The sequence below is a fragment of the Leucoraja erinacea genome, chromosome 34, assembly GCF_028641065.1.
Source record: "Leucoraja erinacea ecotype New England chromosome 34, Leri_hhj_1, whole genome shotgun sequence".
In the NCBI taxonomy this organism is placed as follows: domain Eukaryota; kingdom Metazoa; phylum Chordata; class Chondrichthyes; order Rajiformes; family Rajidae; genus Leucoraja; species Leucoraja erinaceus.
In genome coordinates, this window is record NC_073410.1 from 11,735,221 (window position 1) to 11,759,495 (window position 24,275).

At 44.2% G+C, this 24,275-nt stretch overlaps 1 protein-coding gene across 1 annotated transcript in view; it reads left to right on the forward strand.

Annotated features, from left to right (window-relative positions):
- LOC129712842 (tyrosine-protein phosphatase non-receptor type 13-like) overlaps nucleotides 1-24,275 on the forward strand; it is a 212,237-nt gene that overhangs the window by 182,514 nt on the left and 5,448 nt on the right. Inside the window, exons 42-47 of the mRNA XM_055661561.1 lie at nucleotides 1,585-1,745; nucleotides 5,829-5,980; nucleotides 13,316-13,406; nucleotides 15,145-15,476; nucleotides 16,125-16,340; nucleotides 23,455-23,517. Of these exons, the coding sequence (XP_055517536.1) occupies nucleotides 1,585-1,745; nucleotides 5,829-5,980; nucleotides 13,316-13,406; nucleotides 15,145-15,476; nucleotides 16,125-16,340; nucleotides 23,455-23,517 (1,015 nt within the window). The remainder of the gene's footprint in view (nucleotides 1-1,584; nucleotides 1,746-5,828; nucleotides 5,981-13,315; nucleotides 13,407-15,144; nucleotides 15,477-16,124; nucleotides 16,341-23,454; nucleotides 23,518-24,275) is intronic.

Consider the following 24,275-nt stretch of genomic DNA (forward strand, 5'->3'; position numbering starts at 1 on the left):
CTTGGATAATGAAGGGCAGTATCCTGTATGCCTTCCCATGACCTTTCAGGGATCTTTGGATGCACATCAAGGTCCCTCCATCCCTCCGAACCCCAATGGTATCCATTCATGACGTAAGCCCTCCCCTTATTGATTCTTGACTGTGACCAAGATCAGTGAAAGTCAATAGGGCTTTGTACTTGTTCAGAACCAACCATTTGGATCAGGTTGATGCAGCCGAGTCCACTCCTCCTCTTGTTGTCGATGGAAAGAATGGGAAACATGAGATGTGGTCCCCAATCCAATTGGTATCCCAATCATTCCCGACAGACACCACTTAATGTGGACGGCAGTGAATGATTGGAGCTGAACTGTGCTCCAAGCACAGCCGTCTGTCCAGGGTTAGTGATGGAGTCGCATGTGAAGGATGGCTTCTAGCACTTGGTGCTGGAGGTTGACTGACATGCAAGAACTCCACACTATCTCTGACAGAGCACACAGGAGAAGAGGACGATCCTATAAAGAGGCACATCAGTCCGAATGAATCATCTGGACCAAGATTCTGTGATTCCAATTGGAAGAAAACAACATATTCTACTCTAGGCCCAGGGTAATGAATCAATTCATCTCCCATATTCCTTGTCCCAACGCTCACGAACAGTAACAGAAGGGTAAAGCATAGAGAAGGATCAATTCCCACGGGGATTAATGCTGGAGGGATGATGCATCAAACATATCTCTTGGTGTCCAAGGATAATTTGCTGAGTTTATGATGCCTTCCCCCACTCCACGCTGCACCATTGTATCACAGTGCAGTTCATTTTCCATGCTATTGGTTGTAACTGTAAGATAAGCATGTTCCCCTCAACTGTCTCCATTTGGATCAGTATTCATTGATCAACCATTACAGAATGTTTCATTGTAAATTGTTCTCTGGCCAAACCAGTGGTCCAGAGAAGGTGTAGGGCTATCAAAGTCAACGGTGTTGGCCGTCTCCAGTGGACCAGCCCAAGGAATGAGAGCAGCTTCTTTAAAGAACCAGTCAGGATTTACAGCTGAGCAAAAATTGAATGGAGACACAAGGAACTGCAGATGTTGGAGTCTTGAGCAAAACACAAAGTGCTGGAAAAACTCAGCTGGTTAGACAGCGTCTATGGATGGAATGGGCGGATGACATTGGAGGTCGGGACCTTTCCTCAGATTGATGATAGTGGGGGGTCGTTTAAAACCGAGATGAGAAAACTGGAAAAGGGAGGGGGGATGAGTACAAAGCCTGACAAGTGATAGGTGGATACAGGAACTGTGAGGGGAAATGGACATTTTGGGTTGGAAACCTTCGTCAGGTTTACAATAATCTACAGTCACTGACTTTTACCAAAATCTGTGGGCAATCTTGGTATTAATATTGGGTTTATTATTGTTATTGCTTGCTTTATTTTGTACATTCTAGAAACAGATACAAAATGTATCACCGTAATTCTAATCCGCCAGTCTATCTGCAGTTTCCGTTTTCCAAAATGTTTCCAACATTAGTAAATCAGGAATTGAAGAAGCATTGAAGATCAGGGAAACCGACCGTCTGTTTTTTTTTCTCTTCCCTTGAAGCGCAGCGGATTGCTTCAGTGGAAGGGGTGCGGGAGGAAGGGCGAGTGTTAGTGAATATGAAGATGAGGGTGGCGATGAGGAGGAGAGGTGTGATTCAGGCAGCTGGAGCAGTGATGATGATCAGCCTGGTCTCTCCAGCAGAACGTCTGCACCCCCTACAGGTAAGCTTCGGAGTGACGTCTATCTGCAATCTTTTTCAACCCCTCTCTCCGAAACAAACATTTTAACTCCCTTTCCCACACCCACAATGGGACTCAGAGTGAGGTCAAACGCAAATTGGGAGGAATAGCACCTCCTATTCGCTTGGGCAGCATTAAAAATATTGATTTCTCTAACATCAAGTTACCCTTGTTTTCCCTCTCTCTCCGTCCCTCCCCCACCCTAGTTCTCCTACGAGTTTCACTGGCCTCCTGATTAATTTTACTGCTTGCATGCCTCGTTGTCACCTTCTCCTCATCCGACAATGAACCATTGTACATTTCCTGGATCATTATCTGCTTTGATCTGGTCTTTTCACCCCTTAATCTCATTTTCCTCACCCCCGTTTGAAAAAGGGTCTCGACCCGAAACGTCACCCATTCCTTCTCTCCAGAGAGGTTGCCTGTCCCGCTGAGTTACTCCAATATTTTGTGTCTACCTTCTGTTTCTGCACTGGAAAAGAACACATTGTACGACTTGAAAGCTAGTTACAAATGATTATAGTTATTCTTTTGAAGTTTTCAGGATATTGAGTCCTGAAAAATAATCAGTCACGCTTCATATAGAAGGATCCCGACCCAAAACGTCACCTATTCATTTTCTCTAGAGATGCTGCCTGACCTGCTGAGTTCCTTCAGTACTTTGTGTCTTTCATTTGGAAACCAGCATCTGCAATTCCTTGATTCCACAAGGAATGAAATTATTTTCAAATACATCTATTTTTCACCCATGTACAAATGACTTTAGTCCTGACCTCTTCTTGATACTTTGTTGTAATTCGTTTAACATCTGTCAAATGGATCCTACTACAACCTCTTTGAAGGACATTCTTGCTATTGAGGGAATGCAGCGTAGGTTCATGTGGTTAATTTCCGGGATGGTGGGACTGTCATATGATGGAGGAATGGGACAACTGGGCTTGTATCCACTGAATTTAGGATGAGAGGGCATCTTATAGAAACATGTAAAATGATTAAGGGATTGGACAAGCTAGATGCAGGAAACATGTTCCCGATGTTGGGGGAGTCCAGAACCAGGGCCCACAGTTTAAGAATAAAGGGTGGGCCATTTAGAACTGAGATGAGGAAAAACATTTTCAACCAGAGAGTTGCGAATTTGTGAAATGTTCTGCCTCAGAAGGCAGTGGAGGCCAATTCACTGGATGCATTCAAAAGAGAGTTAGATAGAACTCAGGGCTAGCGGAATCAAGGGATATGGGGAGAATCTGAAACGGGGTACTGATTGTGGATGATCACATTGAATGGCGATGCTGGCTCAAAGGACTGAATGGCCTACTCCTGCACCTCTTTTCTATGTTTCTATGTCTATGTTGCTATGAAACAGGTACCTAGGTAGGCCTGGTTTTGAGAGATATGGGTCAAACACAGGCAGGTGTAGATGGGACATGTTGGTTGGTGTGGGCAAGTTGGGCCAAAGGGCCTGTTTCTATACTGTATGAATCTATGCCTCCATGACACCTTTATTTTCACCACTGCAATGATTAGAAGTATTCTACAGCCTGGATGGCTTAACCCTGGTTTCCACAATGCTTCAGACAATTGATCCACATGACTTGAGATCTTGAACCTCTCTCAGCTGGTCTGGTTCAGTGCACTGCAATGTTCCTCATGTTTGGGGGGAAGTGCCCACTTCCATTGGAATCCACTTAATTCACCCCCGGCACATTCAGAGATGGGATAACAGCAAGGCAATGTTGTCTTAGGTCATCTAATACTTCTTTATCTACAGAGTGGATGTGGAAGGGATGTTTCCATGAGTGGGAGAGTCTAGGACCAGAGGCCATACCCTCAGAATAGAAGGACGTACCTTTAGAATGTAGACGAGGAAGAATTTCTTTAGCCTGCGGGTGGTGAATCTGTGGAATTCATAGCAGTCACTGGCGGCGGTGGTGGCCGACAACGGATATTTTTAAGGCCGAGATTGGCGGATTCTTGATTAGTACAGGATATTAGGGGTTTTGGGGAGAAGGCAGGAGGATGGGGTTGAAAGGGGAAGATAGAGCAGCTGTGATTGAAATGATGGAATGGACATGATGGGCCGGATGACCTAATTCTGCTCCTTCCAGTTCTGAACATGAGTTTGGATCGGAATGCATCAACCAGCCTGCAGATGCAGCGAGCCTTGTGGGTCTCTGTTTATTCTCTACACACGGCTTCTGCCGGGAAGGCTTAAGGGCCTGTCCCACTTTCACAACCTAATTCACAACCTTTTTTACTCGTGGACATTTCTCATCAGGCTAGAAAAACGCCCCGACCTACTTGATGCCACGAGTAACATCGCAACCTACCTAGGACCTACCTACGACCTCCTACGACCTCGTTACGACCATGCTGCGAGTATGAGTCAAGGGCAAACTTGGCAGAGGTCGTGAATTAGGTCGTGAAAGTGGGACAGGGCCCTTTAAGGTGTAACTAGACTAACCATGTGAGGCTCCATTGATACAACAAGCCTATTCTCCACCCTGGAGAGGAAGGTGAGAGAAGCGTTCCTAACCATTGTGTAAATGTTTATGTCGGAATTACAATTAGAACACCATAGAAACATAGAAAATAGGTGCAGGAGTAGGCCATTCGGCCCTTCGAGCCTGCACCGCCATTCAATATGATCATGGCTGAACATCCAACTCAGTATCCCGTACCTGCCTTCTCTCCATACCCTCTGGTCCCCTTAGCCACAAGGGCCACATCTAACTCCCTCTTAAATATAGCCAATGAACTGGCCTCGACTACCCTCTGCGGCAGAGAGTTCCAGAGATTCACCACTCTCTGTGTGAAAAAAGTTCTTCTCATCTCGGTTTTAAAGGATTTCCTCCTTATCCTTAAGTTTGACCCCTTGTCCTGGACTTCCCCAACATCGGGAGCAATCTTCCTGCATCTAGCCTGTTCAAACCCTTAAGAATTTTGTAAGTTTCTATAAGATCCCCTCTCAATCTCCTAAATTCTAGAGAGTATAAACCAAGTCTATCCAGTCTTTCTTCATAAGACAGTCCTGACATCCCAGGAATCAGTCTGGTGAACCTTCTCTGCACTCCCTCTATGGCAATAATGTCCTTCCTCAGATTTGGAGACCAAAACTGTATGCAATACTCCAGGTGTGGTCTCACCAAGACCCTGTACAACTGCAGTAGAACCTCCCTGCTCCTATACTCAAATCCTTTTGCTATGAAAGCTAACATACCATTCGCTTTCTTCACTGCCTGCTGCACCTGCATGCCTACTTTCAATGACTGGTGTACCATGACACCCAGGTCTCGCTGCATCTCCCCTTTTCGTAGTCGGCCACCATTGAGATAATAGTCTGCTTTCCTGTTTTTACCATAAAGCTAAAGCTACTTCTTCTCAATGGCCTCTCCTTTGCACGATATTACGTTTATTCTGGAAGATCATACTAAACTAAAAGAGATGGCAAAATTCATCTGGTGTCAAGTAGCAGTCGTGAGTTGGCAGCCTGTCCATTAGGAAGTGAATGCTGATCGGGGCTGCTGATTCCCCACAGCATGAAGAGTTCACATTGACATTCAATCTGAAGAAGGGTCTCCACCCAAAACGTCACCCATTCCTTCCTTCGTAGTAGAATCTGCAGAAAGTTGTGGGGAATGTGGGTTACTGTAGGATTAGAGTCAATGGATGTATGGCGTCAGATTGGATCCGGTGAGCTGAAAAACCTCTGTGCCGTATCACTCCCTGATGTGCCAATGTAATATTAAGCAACTATCTACAGGTAATAATACACACAGCAAAGACTGATATAAATTCTCACAGCAGTAAACCTATTGAACCTACATCAGTGGTAGGTAGACAAAAATGCTGGAGAAACTCAGCGGGTGAGGCAGCATCTGGATCTGAAGATTCAGTCTCAGTCTGAAGAAGGGTCTCGACCCGAAACTTCACCTATTCCGTCACTCCATGGATGCTGCCTGACCCGCTGGGTTACTCCAGCATTATTGTGTCTATCTTCGCTTTAAACCAACATCTGCAGTTCCTTCCTACACAGTTCACAGTTCTCAGTTGTCTTCTTTGTCTCAGCAGGAGATCCCATCGTGTCAGAGGAGGAGCTGATGAGTCTGGCTTTGTGGAAAGCTCCAGTTGGCAGCAGGTACCGAGGAGGGAGTCTGGAAACGCTCATCTCCAACCTTCAGCAGCAGCTCAATCAGCAGCAGCCTCTCAAAGAGTTCATGGTATGTAATTTGGAGGGAAGAGCATGTATAGTGTTGTGGGTGTGCGCTTGTTTTGGGAGGTGGGTCTACAATACGCAGGCACACGGTTAAATCATGTATAAATATCTTGTGTGCATATGTGTACATTCGGGCAACAGTATCCTTGGACTTCCCTGCCATTGAACCAGGATCTCACTCCATTTGCACTGTTGGCAAGGCCTTGGTGGTGACTGTCCACAGAGTGAACGACAGCCATTTATCATTGAGGTTTGTCTTGCATCTTCGGCTCAGGGCACCCATGGCCTGCCTTCCTCCACATTATCGTGGCTTTGTTGGGACAACTTAGACAGAGGCTAGAGAACATGCCAGGAGCACAGAGGGGGAGCCAGTTGGGGTGTGTTGCAGGTGAGTGGGTGAGTGAAGAAGGGTCTCGACCCGAAACGTCACCCATTCCTTATCTCCAGAGATGCTGCCTGTCCCAGTCTGGTACAAGTGACAATAGAATTATCATTGACCATCGATAGAGGGTTGGCCAGTGAGAGATTTGTAGACAGGGAAGGGCATCTGAGAAATATGAGTGAAGGCAGATGGGGCAAGACTTGTCGCTGAAAGAGGGGATGGGGGGAGGGTAAAGGGCCCAAGGGAGACTGGGTGGCTATATTACATAAAGGGGTCAACCTGTTGCAGGCTCTCAGCTGGGCAAAGAGATCAGCTCTAAATAGACAGTACACTGTGTCTGAATGACTGAAACCACATTCCCAGAGCAGAGATCTGGCATTGAACACTACAGGTCCAACTGCACATGCCCAGTGCAGAGGTGCATTAAAGTTAGGCCACACAGTGGTGCAGCGGTTGAGTTGCTGCCTTACAGATTCAGATTCAGATTCAGATTCAACTTTAATTGTCATTGTCAGTGTACAGTATAGAGACAACGAAATGCAGTTAGCATCTCCCTGGAAGAGCGACGTAGAATATGATTTCAATAAATAAATCTATTTACATGTATACAAACATAGTGTTTTTCCTGTGGGAGGAGTGTCCGGGGTGGGGGATGTGATTGGCAGTCACCAAGGTACATTGTTGAGTAGTGTAACAGCCGCAGGGAAGAAGCTGTTCCTGTACCTGCTGGTCCGGCAACGGAGAGACCTGTAGCGCCTCCCGGATGGTAGGAGGGTAAACAGTCCATGGTTGGGGTGAGAGCAGTCCTTGGCGAGGCTTAGCGCCCTCCGCAGACAAAGCTTGCTTTGGACAGACTTCAATGGAGGGGAGCGAGGAACCGGTGATGCGTTGGGCAATTTTCACCACCCTCTGCAGTGTCGATCCTGACTACGGGTGCTTGACAGTACGGAGTCTGTACGTTCTCCCCGTGACCTGTGTGGGTTTTCAGGACACGGGATTTTGTTTTGTGCAGAGCGCATAGATTTATCCAGAATTGGATGAACTAATTTTTTTTTCAAAAACACTCACTGTTGGTGACGTCCACAAATAATTGTTTATTTTGAATTATTTTAACATAAAGCTGCAAGTTTGCTTGGAATATGATTTCTACACCATTCCCATTAACTGCATATAAGAAGTCCATTTAAATCAAACCCCACATCGCATCATAAAATGAAAAATGTTGGCTCTATTTTATTTCAGCTTCTTGTTTTGTTATCTGAGAGAGTCACAGATGTGGTGGAGGCGATAATAATTGTAAATGCAAGGCCATAGAGAAATTGGAAAAAAAAACAGCTGGTTTTCCAAACACCACAACTATGGTGATGCAGCCCCCCCCCCCCCTTTGTGCAAGGGTCTCTGATTCCACAGATATGCCCACCTAGGGGATATAGATGGACTGCTCTTGGGCCTGGCCAAGCTGGCCATCCGCGAGTCTCAGCGCCAGGCGGTGGAAGGCTCTACCCGAGCCGACTGCCTGCCCCTTTTCCGGGGCTACATCCGCGCCCTGGTGGGGTTAGAATGGGAATACGCCCTGCCCATGGGCACCCTGGGGGAGTTCCGGGGCCGCTGGGCACTGCAGGGTGTTGAATGCATCCTCAATAAGGATTGTAACATAGTTATGTAATCGTTTATTTAGGATATTTGTTTGTATTGTATTATGGCGGTGGGTTCTGGTTTGTTTTATTATAGTGTAATATTATTTTTTAATCATTGAATACATTTTTTGATTAAAAAAAAAGGGGGGGGAAACAGAAGTCACCTCAAGTCTTGCCATTAGACAATTGGATGAATCCAAGTGATGAGACAGTGAGGAGAGGGCATCTGACGAAGCCCACAATATGCCAGAGCAAGGACAAGTGGAGAGAGAGAAAGCATAAAGAAAAAAGCAACATTATTGGTTCCAGAATGGGAACCTGGATTCTTATTTTCAAAAGCTGCCTCAGTGCAAGCTTGAGTGGGAATATCACCACTTGATGTATGTCTGTACTTCCGGAGTGATACAAAATAACTCTAGAAGTAGCTGCTGGCATGTTTCAGTCAATAGCACGCGTGTCAATTTTCAGTTGGACAAAATTGATATATGCAACGATACGACATTGGATTTCCAAGGCAGGGTTGATAAAACTCGAGAAAGATCAGCAGCCTATTCTTTCACGTTTTTAAATGTATGGAAGAGACCCCCGTACATTAAGTGTACGTTTCTGAGAAATAACTCACTAGCCACTCAAAGCTTTACACTGGATCTCAGAGTCAAAGAGCGATACAGCGTGGAAACAGGTCCCCCTCTATATACAGTAGCTCCCAATTACTGATTGCACTGACATTTACAAACCGTTGACACTCACCCATTTCACTCACGTACTCTTCCCATGCCATCTTTCAACTTTAATTTAAAATACCTACAGCTTCATTCAACAATACTTGCCGCCATCGCTTTGGCAGTAAAACGCTCATTGATTAAGTAGCTTTTGAACTTTCAAAGGCCCTGTGACAGGATAAATCAGTTCAGTGGGGTAAACATGTAAACTTCATTGGCATTCGGTCTCTAGGGACCTTCCGGAGAAAAGATAATACATCCGAGAACACTAATGCAATTATCAAAAAAGCTCATCAGCACCTCTACTTCCTGAGAAGATTACGGAGAGTCGGTTTGTCAAGGAAGACTCTCTCTAACTTCTATAGGTGCACAGTAGAGAGCATGCTGACCGGTTGCATCGTGGCTTGGTTCGGCAATTTGAGCGCCCTGGAGAGGAAAAGACTACAAAAAGTAGTAAACACTGCCCAGTCCATCATCGGCTCTGACCTTCCTTCCATCGAGGGGTTTTATCGCAGTCGCTGCCTCAAAAAGGCTGGCAGTATCATCAAAGACACACACCATCCTGGCCACACACTCATCTCCCCGCTATCTTCAGGTAGAAGGTACAGGAGCCTGAAGACTGCAACAACCAGGTTCAGGAATAGCTACTTCCCCACAGACATCAGGCTATTAAACCTGGCTCGGACAAAACTCTGATTGTTAATAACCACTTTCTGCTATTTGCACTTTATCAGTTTATTTATTCATGTGTGTATATATTTATATCATGGTATATGGACACATTTATCTGTTTTGTAGTAAATGCCTACTATTTTCTGTGTGCTGAAGCAAAGCAAAAATTTCATTGTCCTATACAGGAACACATGACAATAAACTCACTTGACTTGACATGATTACAATCCAGCCATCTACAGTGTAGAGAGATACATGGTAAGGGAATAACGTTTAGTGCAATGTAAGGTCAGTAAACCCCGATCAAAGATAGACCAAGGGTCACCATTGGGGTTGATAGTAGTTCAGCACTGCTCTCTAGTTGTGGTTGGATGGTTCATTTGCCTGATAACAGCTGGAAAGAAAATCCCTGAATCTGGAGGTGTGCGTTTTCACACTTCTCTACCTTTTGCCCGATGGGAGAGGGGAGAAGAGGGAGTGGCCAGGGTGCGACTCATCCTCGATTATACTGTTGGCCTTGAGGTATAAATGGGGTCAATGGAAGGGAGGTTGGTTTGTGTGATGGTCTGGGCTGCGTCAACAAAGTACAGACACCCCGTGGGCTGAGTGTGCTGCCGTGCTGTGATTCTAAAACTCCTGAAGGAATTGTGCTCAGGTTAAAGTTTGTGGAAGTTTTTAAGGTGCTTTCGATGGTTTATTTACGCAACAGTTTCCAAATTTCAAGCAGTTTTGACATCTATCTTTACTGTATCATCACTGGGAGAATTTGAAAATGATCAAGGTGGCACAGCTGGTAGAGTAGATACCTCACAGCACCAGAAATAATCGCCGGAACATGGATGAAGCAGAAACCACTTTCTACCATTAGGGAGACTGACAAAAAACCTCCGGGAACCGCACGGACCCTTGGGTGAGGCGCAAAGTCTCCAGAGGTTTCCGTGCAGGTTTCCTAAGTGGGACAGGGCCATTAGGCTTTTGTTCAGAGCCTTGTCGTCGAAACCTGGGGTACCTGGGGTACAATGTACCCTATGGTCTGCATTGGGTACATCAGCCCAGTATTGACCCTGGCCTGCAATGTCCCGGCTCTTGACTGCTGCTCCACCACACCCGATGCCTGAACTACTGAGTATTTCCAGCACTTTCCTCTTTGCAATAGCATCTCCATCTCTCTTTTGTAGCTGAATCAAATGTAATGAGTCACATCAGAGCATTATTCCCCTCTGCTGATTATACAGGAAATAAGTTTTGGAGCAGATTAATCGACACGGGCCATAAATTACTGGATTGTTGGACCTAGGCTTAATGTGCCCCAAATAAGTCATATATTTAATCACACTTCCATTCATTCTTTTCATGTTGAAGTAGGCTATTACGAAGAGCACGGATAAAAAATGATCAGAAGAAGAAATGAATATCTAAGTGTTCAAGAAGGAACTGCAGATGCCGGAAAATCGAAGGTAGACAAAATTGCTGGAGAAACTCAGCGGGTGAGGCAGCATCTATGGAGCGAATAAAATAGGCAACGTTTCGGCACGAAACGTTGCCTATTTCCTTCGCTCCATAGATGCTGCCGCACCTGCTGAGTTTCTCCAGCAATTTTGTCTACCAATGAATATCTAATATTATTTCATGGCACAGCTGTGGGACAAGAGACTGGTGGTGTGGGAATAAGGAGCAAAGCCACAAACTAATGGAGGAACTCAGTAGGCCAGGCAGCATCTGAGGAGGTTGTGGGAACGCTTGACGTTTTGGATCGAGACTCTGCACCGGTCCTGATGCAGGGCTTCAACCCAAAATGTCGACGATCCCTTTGCCTCCACAGATACATTCGGAGAGTGATACAGCATGGAAACAGGCCCTTCGACCCAACTTGCCCACACAGGCCAACATGTCCCATCTACACTAGTCCCACCTGACTGTGTTTGGCCCATGTCCCTCTAAACCTGTCCTTTCCATGTACCTGTCTAAATGTTTCTTAAACATGCAATAGTCCCTGCCTCAACGACCTCCTCCTACTCCTTGTTCCATACACCCACCTCCCTTTGTGTGAAAGATTCCTGTTAAATCTTTCTCCCCTCACCTTAAACCCATGTTCTCTGGTTATTGGTTCCTCTACCATGGGGAAGACACTCTGTGCATCTACCCAAATTATTTATTTCGTGGTTTTAGATGCCTCTATAAGATCACCATCACAGATGCTGCTTGATCTGCTAAGATCCTCCAGAAGTTTGCTTATGCCCCTGTCCCACTTAGGAAACCTGAACGGAAACCTCTGGAGACTTTGCGCCCCACCCAAGGTTTCCGTGCGGTTCCCAGAGATTGCAGGTGGTTGCCGGAGGTTGCAAGTAGTGGGAGCAGGTAGGGAGACTGACAAAAACCTCCGGGAACTGCACGGAAACCTTGGGTGGAGGGCAAAGTCTCCAGAGGTTTCCATTCAGGTTTCCCAAGTGGGACAGGGGCATTAGTTTTTATTTTGCTTTCATCTATTGATATCCCCCATTATGAGACCCATATTTACCACCATATCTATCCAGTCACAAACTTGCATTTAATTACAAAATACTGTTGATGGGACTTCAAGCTACAATGCCCTGAAACAATGTGTCCCAATCATGAATGAATTAGTGGCCAAGTATTCACATACAATTAATTTGCCTTGGTGCTCCGCTCCCAAAAGTGACTACATGACATACAGTGACAGTTAGGAATGACACATAAAACATTAGACATTAATAATAAAATATTATTGTTTAAACATGTGAATTAAATTAACTACTAGAGCAAAAGGAGGCTATTCGGGGAAAGAGCTATATATAGCAATGTTACAAAATTTTGAGATTTAAAAAATCAAGTCTGCAATTTATCCCATCAGATAAAGCATAACAATAAGTTTAATTTGACACCAAATTCACTTTCATATCTCAAGTATTAAAAAAGTTATGACCATTTTCATACTCGGAAATTAGCATCTTGATTTTCAATGGACATTACAAAAAAGCTGTGATCTTGGATAATCAAAAGCCCATTTCTTAAGGAAAGATTAACATTTTTAAATAGCCTAAGTGTCCAAAGATTATTCACAAATAATTCACAATATAACATGATTTTTATATCTAATTTACATTAATTTATAGGCCAAATGGAAGGAATTTAGTGTTCAATTGCTGTAAATAAATGCCCATTTAAATCGGCTTTCTAGTGGGTTCATGTGAACGCGCTGGTTTAGAACGTTGACATCGCGCTGGATTAGTGCCTCAAATGCCGAGAAAAATACTGCGGGATATAAAAAGCCCAAAATGAACTACTCGCTATAGATAACTTGATATACAGGGTTAGATATATGCCCCATTTAATGTAAAAATAAGGTACATACCTTTAATTGTTTGCTTTATAAAACCCTGGGGCTGCGAGAGGTTGCGGAATGAAACAGTAATTTTAAACTATTAGAACTATATTATCGAGGCCTATAAAACTAATAATACCTTTTGCGACCGGGTCTTGCAGCGATTTTTCGTTAATGATTTATTAGGCTGAACATGTGCGATTAGTACAGCCTAGTAAAAATCGCGTTTAAAACCCGCCCCCTCCAAACAGCGCCAAAATCGCGGCCATGGCTGAGGGCAGATTCCCAATGGCGATTCAGGTAGGTTTTGTAACATACCTACTATATAAATACCAGAAATGATCACTAAATTATTCAGATTGCATGAAGTGTCCCACAGTGTAGGCCTTGTCATAGATACCAGCATCACTGCAGAGATGCAGCAGTGTGATGGCAGAAACTGGCCATAGATTGAGTTGATTTAATTGTTGAATACTCACCCTGTAAACAGAGCTACTGATGTGAGTGGGCCGTTTTAATCCCGTTTGAAGATTTACTGAGCCATTGCGAATTTCCCTCACTTGACTCATTCTCTTCTTTGAAGACACTAGAACATCTGAAACCAATTGATGACTGTCTGGTGGGGAAAGCTGCAGAAAACAGAGAAAAGAACAGATATAGAGATATCCTGCCCTGTAAGTACCCACAACTGATTAAGTAAGAATCCTTGTTAAATAATACCTTTTGTGTCTCCATCAATTGCTCTCTGAGAGATTACTTTACATATCAATGTCACTATTAAACTGATGTATGAGCTCACAAGTGAAATAACACCCATAAACCACAAAAAGATGGAATGCTGAACAAAGACCTCAAGGTGGTTGTTAAAGACTACACAGAAAAGAGAAAAGGTTTAGCTCCATAGAGTCATAGAGTCAACTTGCCCACATAGACCAGCTACACTAGTCCACACATGCTTGCATTTGGTCCATATCCCTCCAAACCTGTCCTATCCATGTACCTGTCTAACTGCTTCTAAGTCGCAGCCTCAACTACCTCCTCTGGCAGCTCGTTCCATACACCCACCCTGTGTGAAAAGGTTACCCCTCAGATTCCTAATAAATTTTTTACCCTTCACCTTAAACCTATGTCCTCTGGTCCTCGATTCGCCTAATCTGGGCAAGAGACTCTGTGTCTCTAATTGATCTGTTCCTCTCATGATTTTATACACTTTTATATCCATATTTATCTCTTTATCCATGCCTTTAAATATAGTTAAGATAATTGAAAAGCTAATGACTGCAGATGCTGGAAATTTGACATTAACACAGAGAATGCTGGACATGCTCACCTGGTCAGGTAGGGACTTAGTAAACAGAGTCCACGTTCCTGGTCGATGATCTTTCATCAGAGCTGAGATAAATTAGAAACCAAATCTGATTTAAGGTTCAGGGAAGAGGGAGGGGTGGAGTAAAAAAGGGATTAATGATAGGGTAGGACCCTAAAGCCCCTGTCCCACTGTACGAGGTAATTTAAGAGTTCTCCCGAGTTTTCCCCTGATTCGAACTTGGAGAATGTCCGTAGCGGGTCTGTGGGAGTTCGTGGATGTCTCGTAATGCTACCGGTAGGTACTCGGGACATCCGGTAAAATCCGGTCAACACTGTGAAAAATGTCCACGAGTAACAAAATACTCGTGATGAAAAAAATTGTTACTTTTTACTCGTACGAGCCGCTACGAGACACCCACGAACTCCTACGAACCCGCTACGGACATTCTCAGAGTTCAAATCAGAGGGAAACTCGGGAGAACTCTTGAATTACCTCGTACAGTGGAACAGGCCCTTTACTTTGACCGGCTAAGGATCAATAGTATTTCCTGTGGTTTCATTGCCACATGCGGTAGTCTGCTGTTTTTGATGAAGATTTACGCTCAGTCCACCTTGGCCTACACAATCTCCTGGTTGGAATTCTCTATACAATAGGGTTACGGGGCTTCAAAGACTGACTATGTACAGAGCAGAGGTTGATGGATTTTTAGAACCATTTCTTCCTTTTATTTCCTGTCATCTAACCAGCTGTCCACCCATGTCTATTTACAAAAAGACACAAAGTGCTGGAGTAACTCAACGGGTCAGGCAGCATCTATGGAGATAAAGGATGGGTGATGTTTCGGGTAGGGACTGGTCTTCAGTGCTTGAGTTACTCCGGCACTGGTCAAGTGGTTAGAGAGTGTGGGAAACGCAGGTCGTGAGTAGAAACAGCATGTTTTACCGGGTGGGCTGGATACCAAACCGTTGGGTTTTCCAAATGATCATCAATGGATTATCGGAGTTTTACGGTACGCAGCCTGCTTCTGAGCTGTATTTTGTCTGGAGTAGTCATTAACTCGGCCCCTTTACACTGTGAACAGCATTTGTTCCCCGTCACCACAGATGATAAAACCCGTGTCCACGTCGGAGACCAGGGCTACATCAACGCGAGCCACGTCAGGATGTCCTTTGGCACCGAGCGGTATTTCTACATCGCCTGCCAAGGTCCTCTCCCCGGCACCACAAGTGACTTCTGGCAAATGGTCTGGGAAAACAAGGCTGACGTGGTGGCCATGATGACCCGCCAACAAGAGCGGGGAAAGGTCAAGTGCCATGGTTACTGGCCAGACAAACTCTACAAACCAATGAACGTCAACATGTACCAGCTTATCCTGGAGAAGCACCAGGTAGTGGATTCCTTCGAAATAAATGTCATAAGGATGGCAGAGATTGAGGTAAGTACAATAATCGTGGACCATCCCAAACCCGAATGTGCATGGATGCTTATCAGCTCCACGGTGTAAGCAATCGACATTATGTTATTGATAAACTCTTGAGGAATGTCATTCGTGCATCTTTCCCCTATCTCTGCTTGTGGGCTCATTGGATCATTGGGCCCAAGGAACAATAGAAATTATAGTTTTTTCGGTTAGTTTAGTTTTAAGATACAGCACGGAAACAGGCCCTTCTGCCCACCGAGTCCGCACCGACCAGCGATCACCGTACACTAACATTATCCCACATGCACTAGACAATTTACAATGTTTACCAAGCCAATTGACCTACAAACCTGTATGTCTTTGGAGTGAGGGAGGAAACTGGGGGTCCTGGAGAAAACCCACATGGTCACGGGGAGAATGTACAAACTCTGTACAGATATGCACCTGTAGCCAGGATTGAACCTGGGTGTCCGGTGCTGTAAGGCAGTAACTCTACCACTGTGCAATCATGTCGACTGTGAATTTGTAAAATGAGTTGCTGAAATTGTAGCTTTATAGTAGCTAAAGAAAGGAAAGAAAATCAAGTCTTTATGTTTAAATCACCACATTATTCTGCTACCGTGCATTCACGGTTTGATGTCTGTGTGTCTTTATGTATTTCAGACAGGGGAAGTACACTATGTCAAACATCTGAGATTCGTCAGTTGGCCTGACCATGGTGTCCCACACTCATGCGAGGAGCTTGTGCGCTTTATTCTGTACATGGGAGATGTCCACCACACAGGACCTTTGGTGGTGCATTGCAGCGCTGGTATTGGGAGAAGCGGAGTCCTCATCTGTACCCATGTTCTCCTGAGCTTGATCAACAAGGGACTCAGGGTAAGCACGGCAAGCATTCTTGGGAAGGTTTTGTCTTCCTTAAGGTCGTAAGGTCATAAGTGATAGGAGCAGAATTACACCATTTGTCCCATCAATCCCATCTGCCATTCAATCATGGCCTTATCTATCTCTTCCTCCTAATCCCATTCACCTGCCTTCTCCCCATAACCTCTGACACCTATACTAATCAATAATCTATCTCTCTCTGCCTTAAAAATATCCATTGACTTGGCCTCCACAGCCTTCTGTGGCAAAGAATTCCACAAATTCACCACCTCCCGACTAGAGAAATTTCTCCTCATCTCCTTCCTAAAGGAACGTTCTTTAATTCTGAGGCAATGACCTCTAGTCCTAGACTCTCCCACTAGTGGAAACACCCTCTCCACATCCACTCTATCCAAGCCGTTCACTATTCTGTATGTTTCAATGAGGTCCCCCCTCATTCTTCTAAACTCCAGCGAGTACAGGCCCAGTGCCGACAAACGCTCATCATAGGTTAAACACTCATTCCCGGGATCAGGCTGATTTAATGGATGGGTTTCTATAAAGTGGCATCAACCAGCCTCCATGAACACTGCCAAATGATCAAAGAACGCTTGCAGATTTGAGATTTTTCAGTAAAGATTGCCATCCCAACACACAATGGGGGGGTCATTTCCTTTCACTTAGTCAGACCTTCCAGAGCCTTGAAAAACTAATTCAGGGTTTGGATTCACATCCATGTCTCGGTTGAGTTTCCTTGTTCTTTAGGTGATGGACATCAGTTGACTCGGGTGAAGGTTTTTTTTACTCAAAAGAGTCTGCGCTGATTTGGATGAGAGTCAACGAACTGATGAGGTTCAGGTTGAAACTGGTATTATCTAGAATTCAAACGTATAGAAGTTTCAGTTTTGTTGGCTGTCACATGTACCGAGGTACAGTGAAAAGCTTTTGTTGCGTGCTATCCAGTCAGCAGAAAGAAAGTACATGATTAGCATGATTATCAGTATATGTGAACCGCTGATATTGTATTCATTACTAACCCAGAGCTGATGATTTCCATTGCTGTTGGTTGGGAGACAGAAGGGGAAATGTACAAGTGTAGTGTGTGGGAAGGAACGGCAGATGCTGGTTTATACCAAAGATAGACACAAAATGCTGGAGTAACTCAGCAGGACAGCCAGCATCTACATGAGTCAGAATGTTATCTAAGGCTCTGAATTAGGAGTGACACAATGCATTATGTCAAACTCCAAAATATGGTTCCATACTCCTTTTGTGGGGATATAATACGCTTGCTGAAGCTTATTATATGAAAGAGTTGGAACATTGTCCCCGAAATTGAAAATGAACAGAAGTCTATGTTGGATGTTATTAAATATATTCTGTAAACCCATACTCTCAGCAGCTAAAGAATAATAAGACCAATTCTGAAACAAATGTCTTTACACAGGGAAAATGGCTTGAGTGAATATGCCCTTGTCAGTCTATTAGTTTGGGATCTATAATAAGAAAACTTTTGGCATTTGCATTAATCAGTGCAGGTCCTGCTTATTTCACAAGGCTAATGGCCAGACTTTTGCAGGCAGGCTGGATTTATGTCAGCATCAGATATGGAATGAAGGTATTCGATCACTCTCAAGGTTGGCCAGAGGTAATCTGGTAGATGTTATGTCTAGACTTTGTTTATACTAACTATGTCGAGATATAAAATCCACTTTGCTCGATCACAATCAAGCCGTCAATAGACAATAGACAATAGGTGCAGGAGTAGGTCATTCGGCCCTTCGAACCAGCACCGCCATTCAATGTGATCATGGCTGATCATCCCCAATCAGTACCCCATTCCTGCCTTCTCCCCATATCCCCTGACTCCGCTATTTTTAAGAGCCCTATCTAGCTCTCTCTTGAAAACATCACAGTGTCCACAGTGTACAGGTAGAGGTTAAAGTGTACAACATTTTGTGCAAAATAAAGTCCAATTGAAGAGTGTTCAAAGCTCTCCAATGAGGTAGACGGGAGGTCAGGACTGCACTCTTACTGGTGAGAGGTTAGTTCAATTGCCTGATTACAGCTGCGAGAAAACTGCCGCTGAATCAGGAGATATGTGTTTTCAAACTTCTGTTGCCTTTGCTTTGTGGCAGAGGGGAGAAGAGGGAGTGACCAGGGTGAGACTGGTCCTTGATTATGCTGGTGGGCTTGCCATGGCAGCATGAAATGTAGATGGAGTCAACTTTGAGAAGGTCTCTCTTGAGAGACTAGCCACTGAAATTCAAGGCCATTCGACAAGGAGAACTGGATGACGAATTTACTGAACACTCGTTGGTGATCGATGATGGTGGCCCTCACTTCATGGCTGATCCCGGTCACCCTCTCCAGGGATCAATCTCAGGCTCCCTGTCTCGTATTGTTTATACATGGATCTTGATAAGGGCATTAACGAAGAACATTTCACTGCGTTGTGTGGGAAAGCTGGAGTGGTCAGAGGCATGGAATGAAGTTCAAAGTGGCTGACAGCGAGAACATTTTATCATCTGAACAGACAGAATACAGACAGTGGAATGAAATAATCTGAGCTGATACTAAAAGCCGTTGTTAATAGTTGAGGAATGTATGTGAGGGAAAGGCCTGGGGGAGATGAGCATATTCATTGTTTTTTTGCTTTCCCCCTTACACCACTGCCCATTGTGTTGCGATGTCCAGTGCTTGGATCATTGGCCACCACAGGACCTGATCAGGTATTGATCACCATGCTCATTGGTTGCCATAAATGGGTGATCATCACACAATCATACTGTTAGGCATGTGCATACTGATGGAGCCCTGTCAATGGTCTTCCCTGTACCCTGTGACTGGGGACCAAAACCTTCCCTTAATGGTGTGCCTAGTGGGGCTCTATGCAAACTTGAGGAACAGCACCTCATATTTTGCTTGGGCAGCTTACAAACCGAAGGTATGAACATTGAATACTCAAAATTTAAGTGACTAATCAACAAAAATCCTTTTCACCTATATCTCTTCATATTTTGCACATGTGTCTCCTTATCTCACAGCCTTTTGCCTTCTTCCCATCTCCGGCCTTTGTCAATAAACCACCCCCACTTTTCACCTGTATCCACTTATCACTTGCCAGGCAGTCAGTTTGAAGAAGGGTCCCGACCCAAACTGCCTCCTGTCCATGTTCTCCTGAGATGTTGCTTAACCTGCTGAAATACTCCAGCATTTTGTGAATTCTATCATAAACCTTGTATTTCCTTGTTTTTTATTTACCATCCAGCTACCTGCTACCTCTGGAATCTCTTTCAGTAACGACAAACCTTTGGTGATCCATGTGCTCTTCCTGTTCTGGATTTTAATTTATCTCTGAAGTTAATAGTTCCACCCTGTCTCTTTGGCTTCTCTCCTGATCACCTTTGCAAATGTCTTGTTTTGTACAGTTTGGCTTCAAATCTGTATCAGAATCAGAATCAGAATCACACTTTATTCACCAAGTTTTCACCAAAACTTTCAACCATGTTTTGCAACAAACGAGGAATTTCATTGATTAAGTTTATATGTTGACAAAGTAATTGAGTTGAGGCATGGACTAAAGACAGTTCCTTCCATCCTCCCAATACTGTGATGCTGGAAGAAGACAAACAATTTGATGTTTTAAGTCAAAAGTTCTCAAGGGAAAGATTGATGGACAATTATCCTGGTTCCCATGTGACAAATTCAGGATATTGAGGGTGGTGAATCTGTGGAATTCTTTGCCATACAAGGTTGAGGAGGCCATTAATTGATATTTTTAAGGCAGAGATGGATAGATTCTTGATTAGTACAGGTGCCAGGGGTTATGGGGAGATGGCAAGAGAATGGTCATAGGAGGGAGAGATAGATCAGCCATGAATGAATGGAGGAGTAGACTAGATGGGATAAATGGCCCAATTCTACTTATACTAGCATTATCCTACACACTAGGGATAATTTACAATTTACAGAAGCTAATTAACCTCCAAGCCTGTTTGTCTTTGGAATGTGGGAGGAAACCCACATGGTTCCAAGGAGAACGTACAAACTCCGTAAAGACAGCACCCGCAGTCAGGATCGGACCCGGGTCTCTGTCGCTGTAAGGCAGCAACTCTACTGCTGCACCACTGTGCCACTAGTGGAAACATCCTTTCCACTAGGCAGTGGATGTTGGTGGAAGTGAAGCAAAGCATCCCAGAGGGAATGGTCTCTTCTGGATGTTGAAAGGGAAAGTGTGCCTAGTGTTGGCACCATCCATAAGTCACAGATAATTGGAAGTAGAAGCTGATGGGGTGGAAGTGATGGAGAGGGGATATCTGTCATTGTTCTGGGCAAGGGGAGAACAGATGAGAGCATGCATGCAGGGAATGAAATGGATATAATGGAGCTCTCAGCCCATTCTAGTGCAGAAGAATCTCTGAATTAAATGCCAATGGTTACATGTTATGAATGGAGCATTCTGCCTGAGCCTGTCAGCCATCTCGTTGATGAAAAGTTTGGGTGAATTTGATGCAATGCCATTATTTAACAGTCTGGTATTTTCCCCTTTGTCGCAAAGACAATAGTAGCATTGGATAACATGTTCACCAAATGTCAGTGGCCCAGAACCAATTAATGGATTAACATATTGACCCTGTTGTTGGTAGGTTCTGGTCAAACTACCTGAGTTTCATAGGTTCCTTGCATTTATGTAGCACACGATGTCTCAGACATCTTCACCCAATGAATTGCTTGCAGACAGCAGCTATGTGGGAAAATATACCGGAAACTCCTGCATTAGCCAACTTATTCACACATTTAAAAATACACATAGATGGGACTGACTTGTTTATGCACACAGTCTATTTTGGAACTTAGAGTTCTTTGAAGATGGAGCCAATAATGCGACATAACTAGACATTCCTTTTCATGTAACTCATGCTTTGAAGCATCTCTATTGATAAGGAGAAAGCATGGGTGGCGGATACTACTAATCATTTGTAAATATTAAGCTTGGGAAGCTGTCATTAATAAGGGCTTTATATTGTACAGAACTGCTTCAAATCAGAAGCTGTCCCATTTGCCATGACTCCTGATGCCGTGGAATTTGCCTTTGGGAGTTAGGATTCCACAACATCAGTGGTTGTACGCCTTGTCCTTCCGTTTGTCTCAGTATCACGTTATCCTCTCAATGTGAAGGTTGTTTAGACGAAGGAATCTCCAAGTTTGTGGATGACACAAAGCTGGATGGCAGTGTGAGCTGCGAGGAGGATGCTATGAGGCTGCAGGGTGACTTGGATAGGTTGGGTGAATGGGCACATGAGGTATAATGTGGATAAATGTGAGGTTATATACTTTGGTGGCAAGAACAAGAAGGCAGATTATTACCTGAATGGTGTCAGATTTAGAATAGGGGAGGTGCAACGAGAGCTGGGTGTCCTTGTACATCAGTCACTGAGAGTAAGCATGCAGGTACATCAGGCATTGAAGAAAGCTAATGGCATGTTGGCCATCATAGCAAGACGATTTGCGTACAGGAGCAATGGGGGTCTACTGCAGTTGTACAGGGCCCTGGTGAGACAACACCTGCAGTATTGTGTACAGTTTTGGTCTCCTAATTTGAGGAAGCACGTTATTGCTATTGAGGGAGTACAGAGTAGGTTCATCAGGTTAATTCCTGGGATAGCAGGTCTGACATGTGATGAAAGAATGGATCAACTGGGGCTATATTCACTGGAATTTTGAAGGATGAGAGGAGATCTTATAGGGACATGTAACATTCTTAAGGGATTGGACAGGCCAGATGCAGGATAAAATGTTCCTGATGTAGGGGGAATCTAGAACCAGGGGTTACAGTTTAGGAATAAGAGGTAGGCCATTTAGGACAGAGATGAGGAAAAACCTTTTCACCCAGACAGTTGTATATCTGTGGAATTTTCTGCCACAGAAGGCAGTGGAGGCCAATTTACTGGATGTTTTCAAGAGAAAGTTAGATATAGCTCTTAGGGCTGACGGAATCAAGGGATATGGGGAGAAAACAGGAACGGGGTAATGATTTATGATGTTTAAGAAGGAACTGCAGATGCTGGAAAATCGAAGGTAGACAAAAGTGCTGGAGAAACTCAGTGGGTGCGGCAGCATCTATGGAGCGAAGGAAATAGGCAACGTTTCGGGCCGAAACACTTGTTGTCTGAACACTTAAACTTGCACTTATCCACACCCTGCATTAGTCTGAAGAAATGTTTTTACATTAACATTTTCTTTCCCCTATAAAACACGGGCTGGAGCAATGCCCTTACAATATTTGCATTTCAATCTGTCTGGCATTGTTGAGATCAAGCCCATTTCCCATCTATGAAGTCCGCAACTGTTTTCTCATCCGGTATCTGAATCCATGGCAGCAGATGAGAAGGAAGAATATTGGAGATAGATGTGGATTCAGATTCAAAAAGATTCAGATTCAGATTCAAACTTTATTGTCATTGTGCAGTGTACAGTACAGAGACAACGAAATGCAGTTATCATCTTCCCAGAAGAGCGAACATAGAATAATGAGCAATAAATATATATACGTCCATACAGTCATAGTAGTGCAATCACCGAGGTGCAGAGTTAAGTAATGTAACAGCCGCAGGGAAGACGCTGTTCCTGGACCTGCTGGTCCGGCAACGGAGAGACCTGTAGCGCCTCCCGGATGGGAACTGTGGCTGGGGTGAGAGCAGTCCTTGACGATGCTGAGCACCCTTGGCAGACAACGCTTGCTTTGGACAGACTCAATGGCGGGGAGTGAGGAACCGGTGATGTGTTGGGCAGTTTGGGGGGTTAATGTGGGGGCAACTCCTTTGTGGTTTGGGCCAAGGTACATTGTTAGAAGTAGTGAAATGTCCCGTGAACATTGCGTCTGCCTTAGTGACTTCCCGCACCTAAACCATTTTGGAGACGTCCATTTGACATTGTTAATAAGAATACTTTTAGTCCTCAAAAGATGCAGCAAGGGAACTGAGTGCGCACTTTATCATCCACGACTGAACGATAGGAAAGTCAGTGTTAAGCGGATAATTAATAGACCCATGCAATTATTTATTTTACACTGGGTTTGGGCTTATAAATCATAGTGACGGTTTGCACTAATGTCCTTCCATTATAGTTTGACATTATGGATATAGTGAAGGAAATGAGAAACCAACGTCATGGAATGATTCAGACCAAGGTAAGCATTGCTGTAACGATCTTGGCCAAGATGTCCTGGCATAACTACCGCATCCGCTAGTCTGGGTTGTTTTATCTCTATACACACCCCAATATTAATCATGCTTGCTGTTGTTGGGTACAGATACATGAAACTACAAAACCATCAATTTCAAAAATTCCCAGCGAATGAAAGATTGATTGATTGAGAGATACGGCATAGAAACAGGCCCTTCGGCCCACCGAGTCCATGGCGACCATCACACTAGTTTTATGTTATCCCACTTTCTCATCCACTCCCCTCACACTCGGGGCAAATTACAGAGGCCATTTAACCTACAAACCTGAATGTCTTTGGGATGTGGGAGGAAAACCGAGTACCCGATAAAAACCTATGCGGTCACAGGAGAGATGTGTAAACTTCACACAGATAGCACCATAAGCCATAATCAAACTTGGGTCTCTGGCACTATGAAGCAGTGTCATCCCATTAATAATTCTCATGTTTTACCAAGGTGCACCCCAACAAACTCCTGTTTCCCACGAACAGCATCTGTGGTCAATTTAGTTCAATGAAGTAAAATCTATTTCATCCCATTGATTCAATGTACATGTAAACTTGTACAGCCTGCTTTGATAAAGGTGTATCATTCATAAGCATCCACTGGAAACAGCCTGCTCCCCCTCTGGTGTTTTATTGCAAACTTTGTACAGCCATTTTCATTTGGGCTGGGAGCATGTATTTTGGAAAATACACAGACTTTTATCGGCTATAGGATC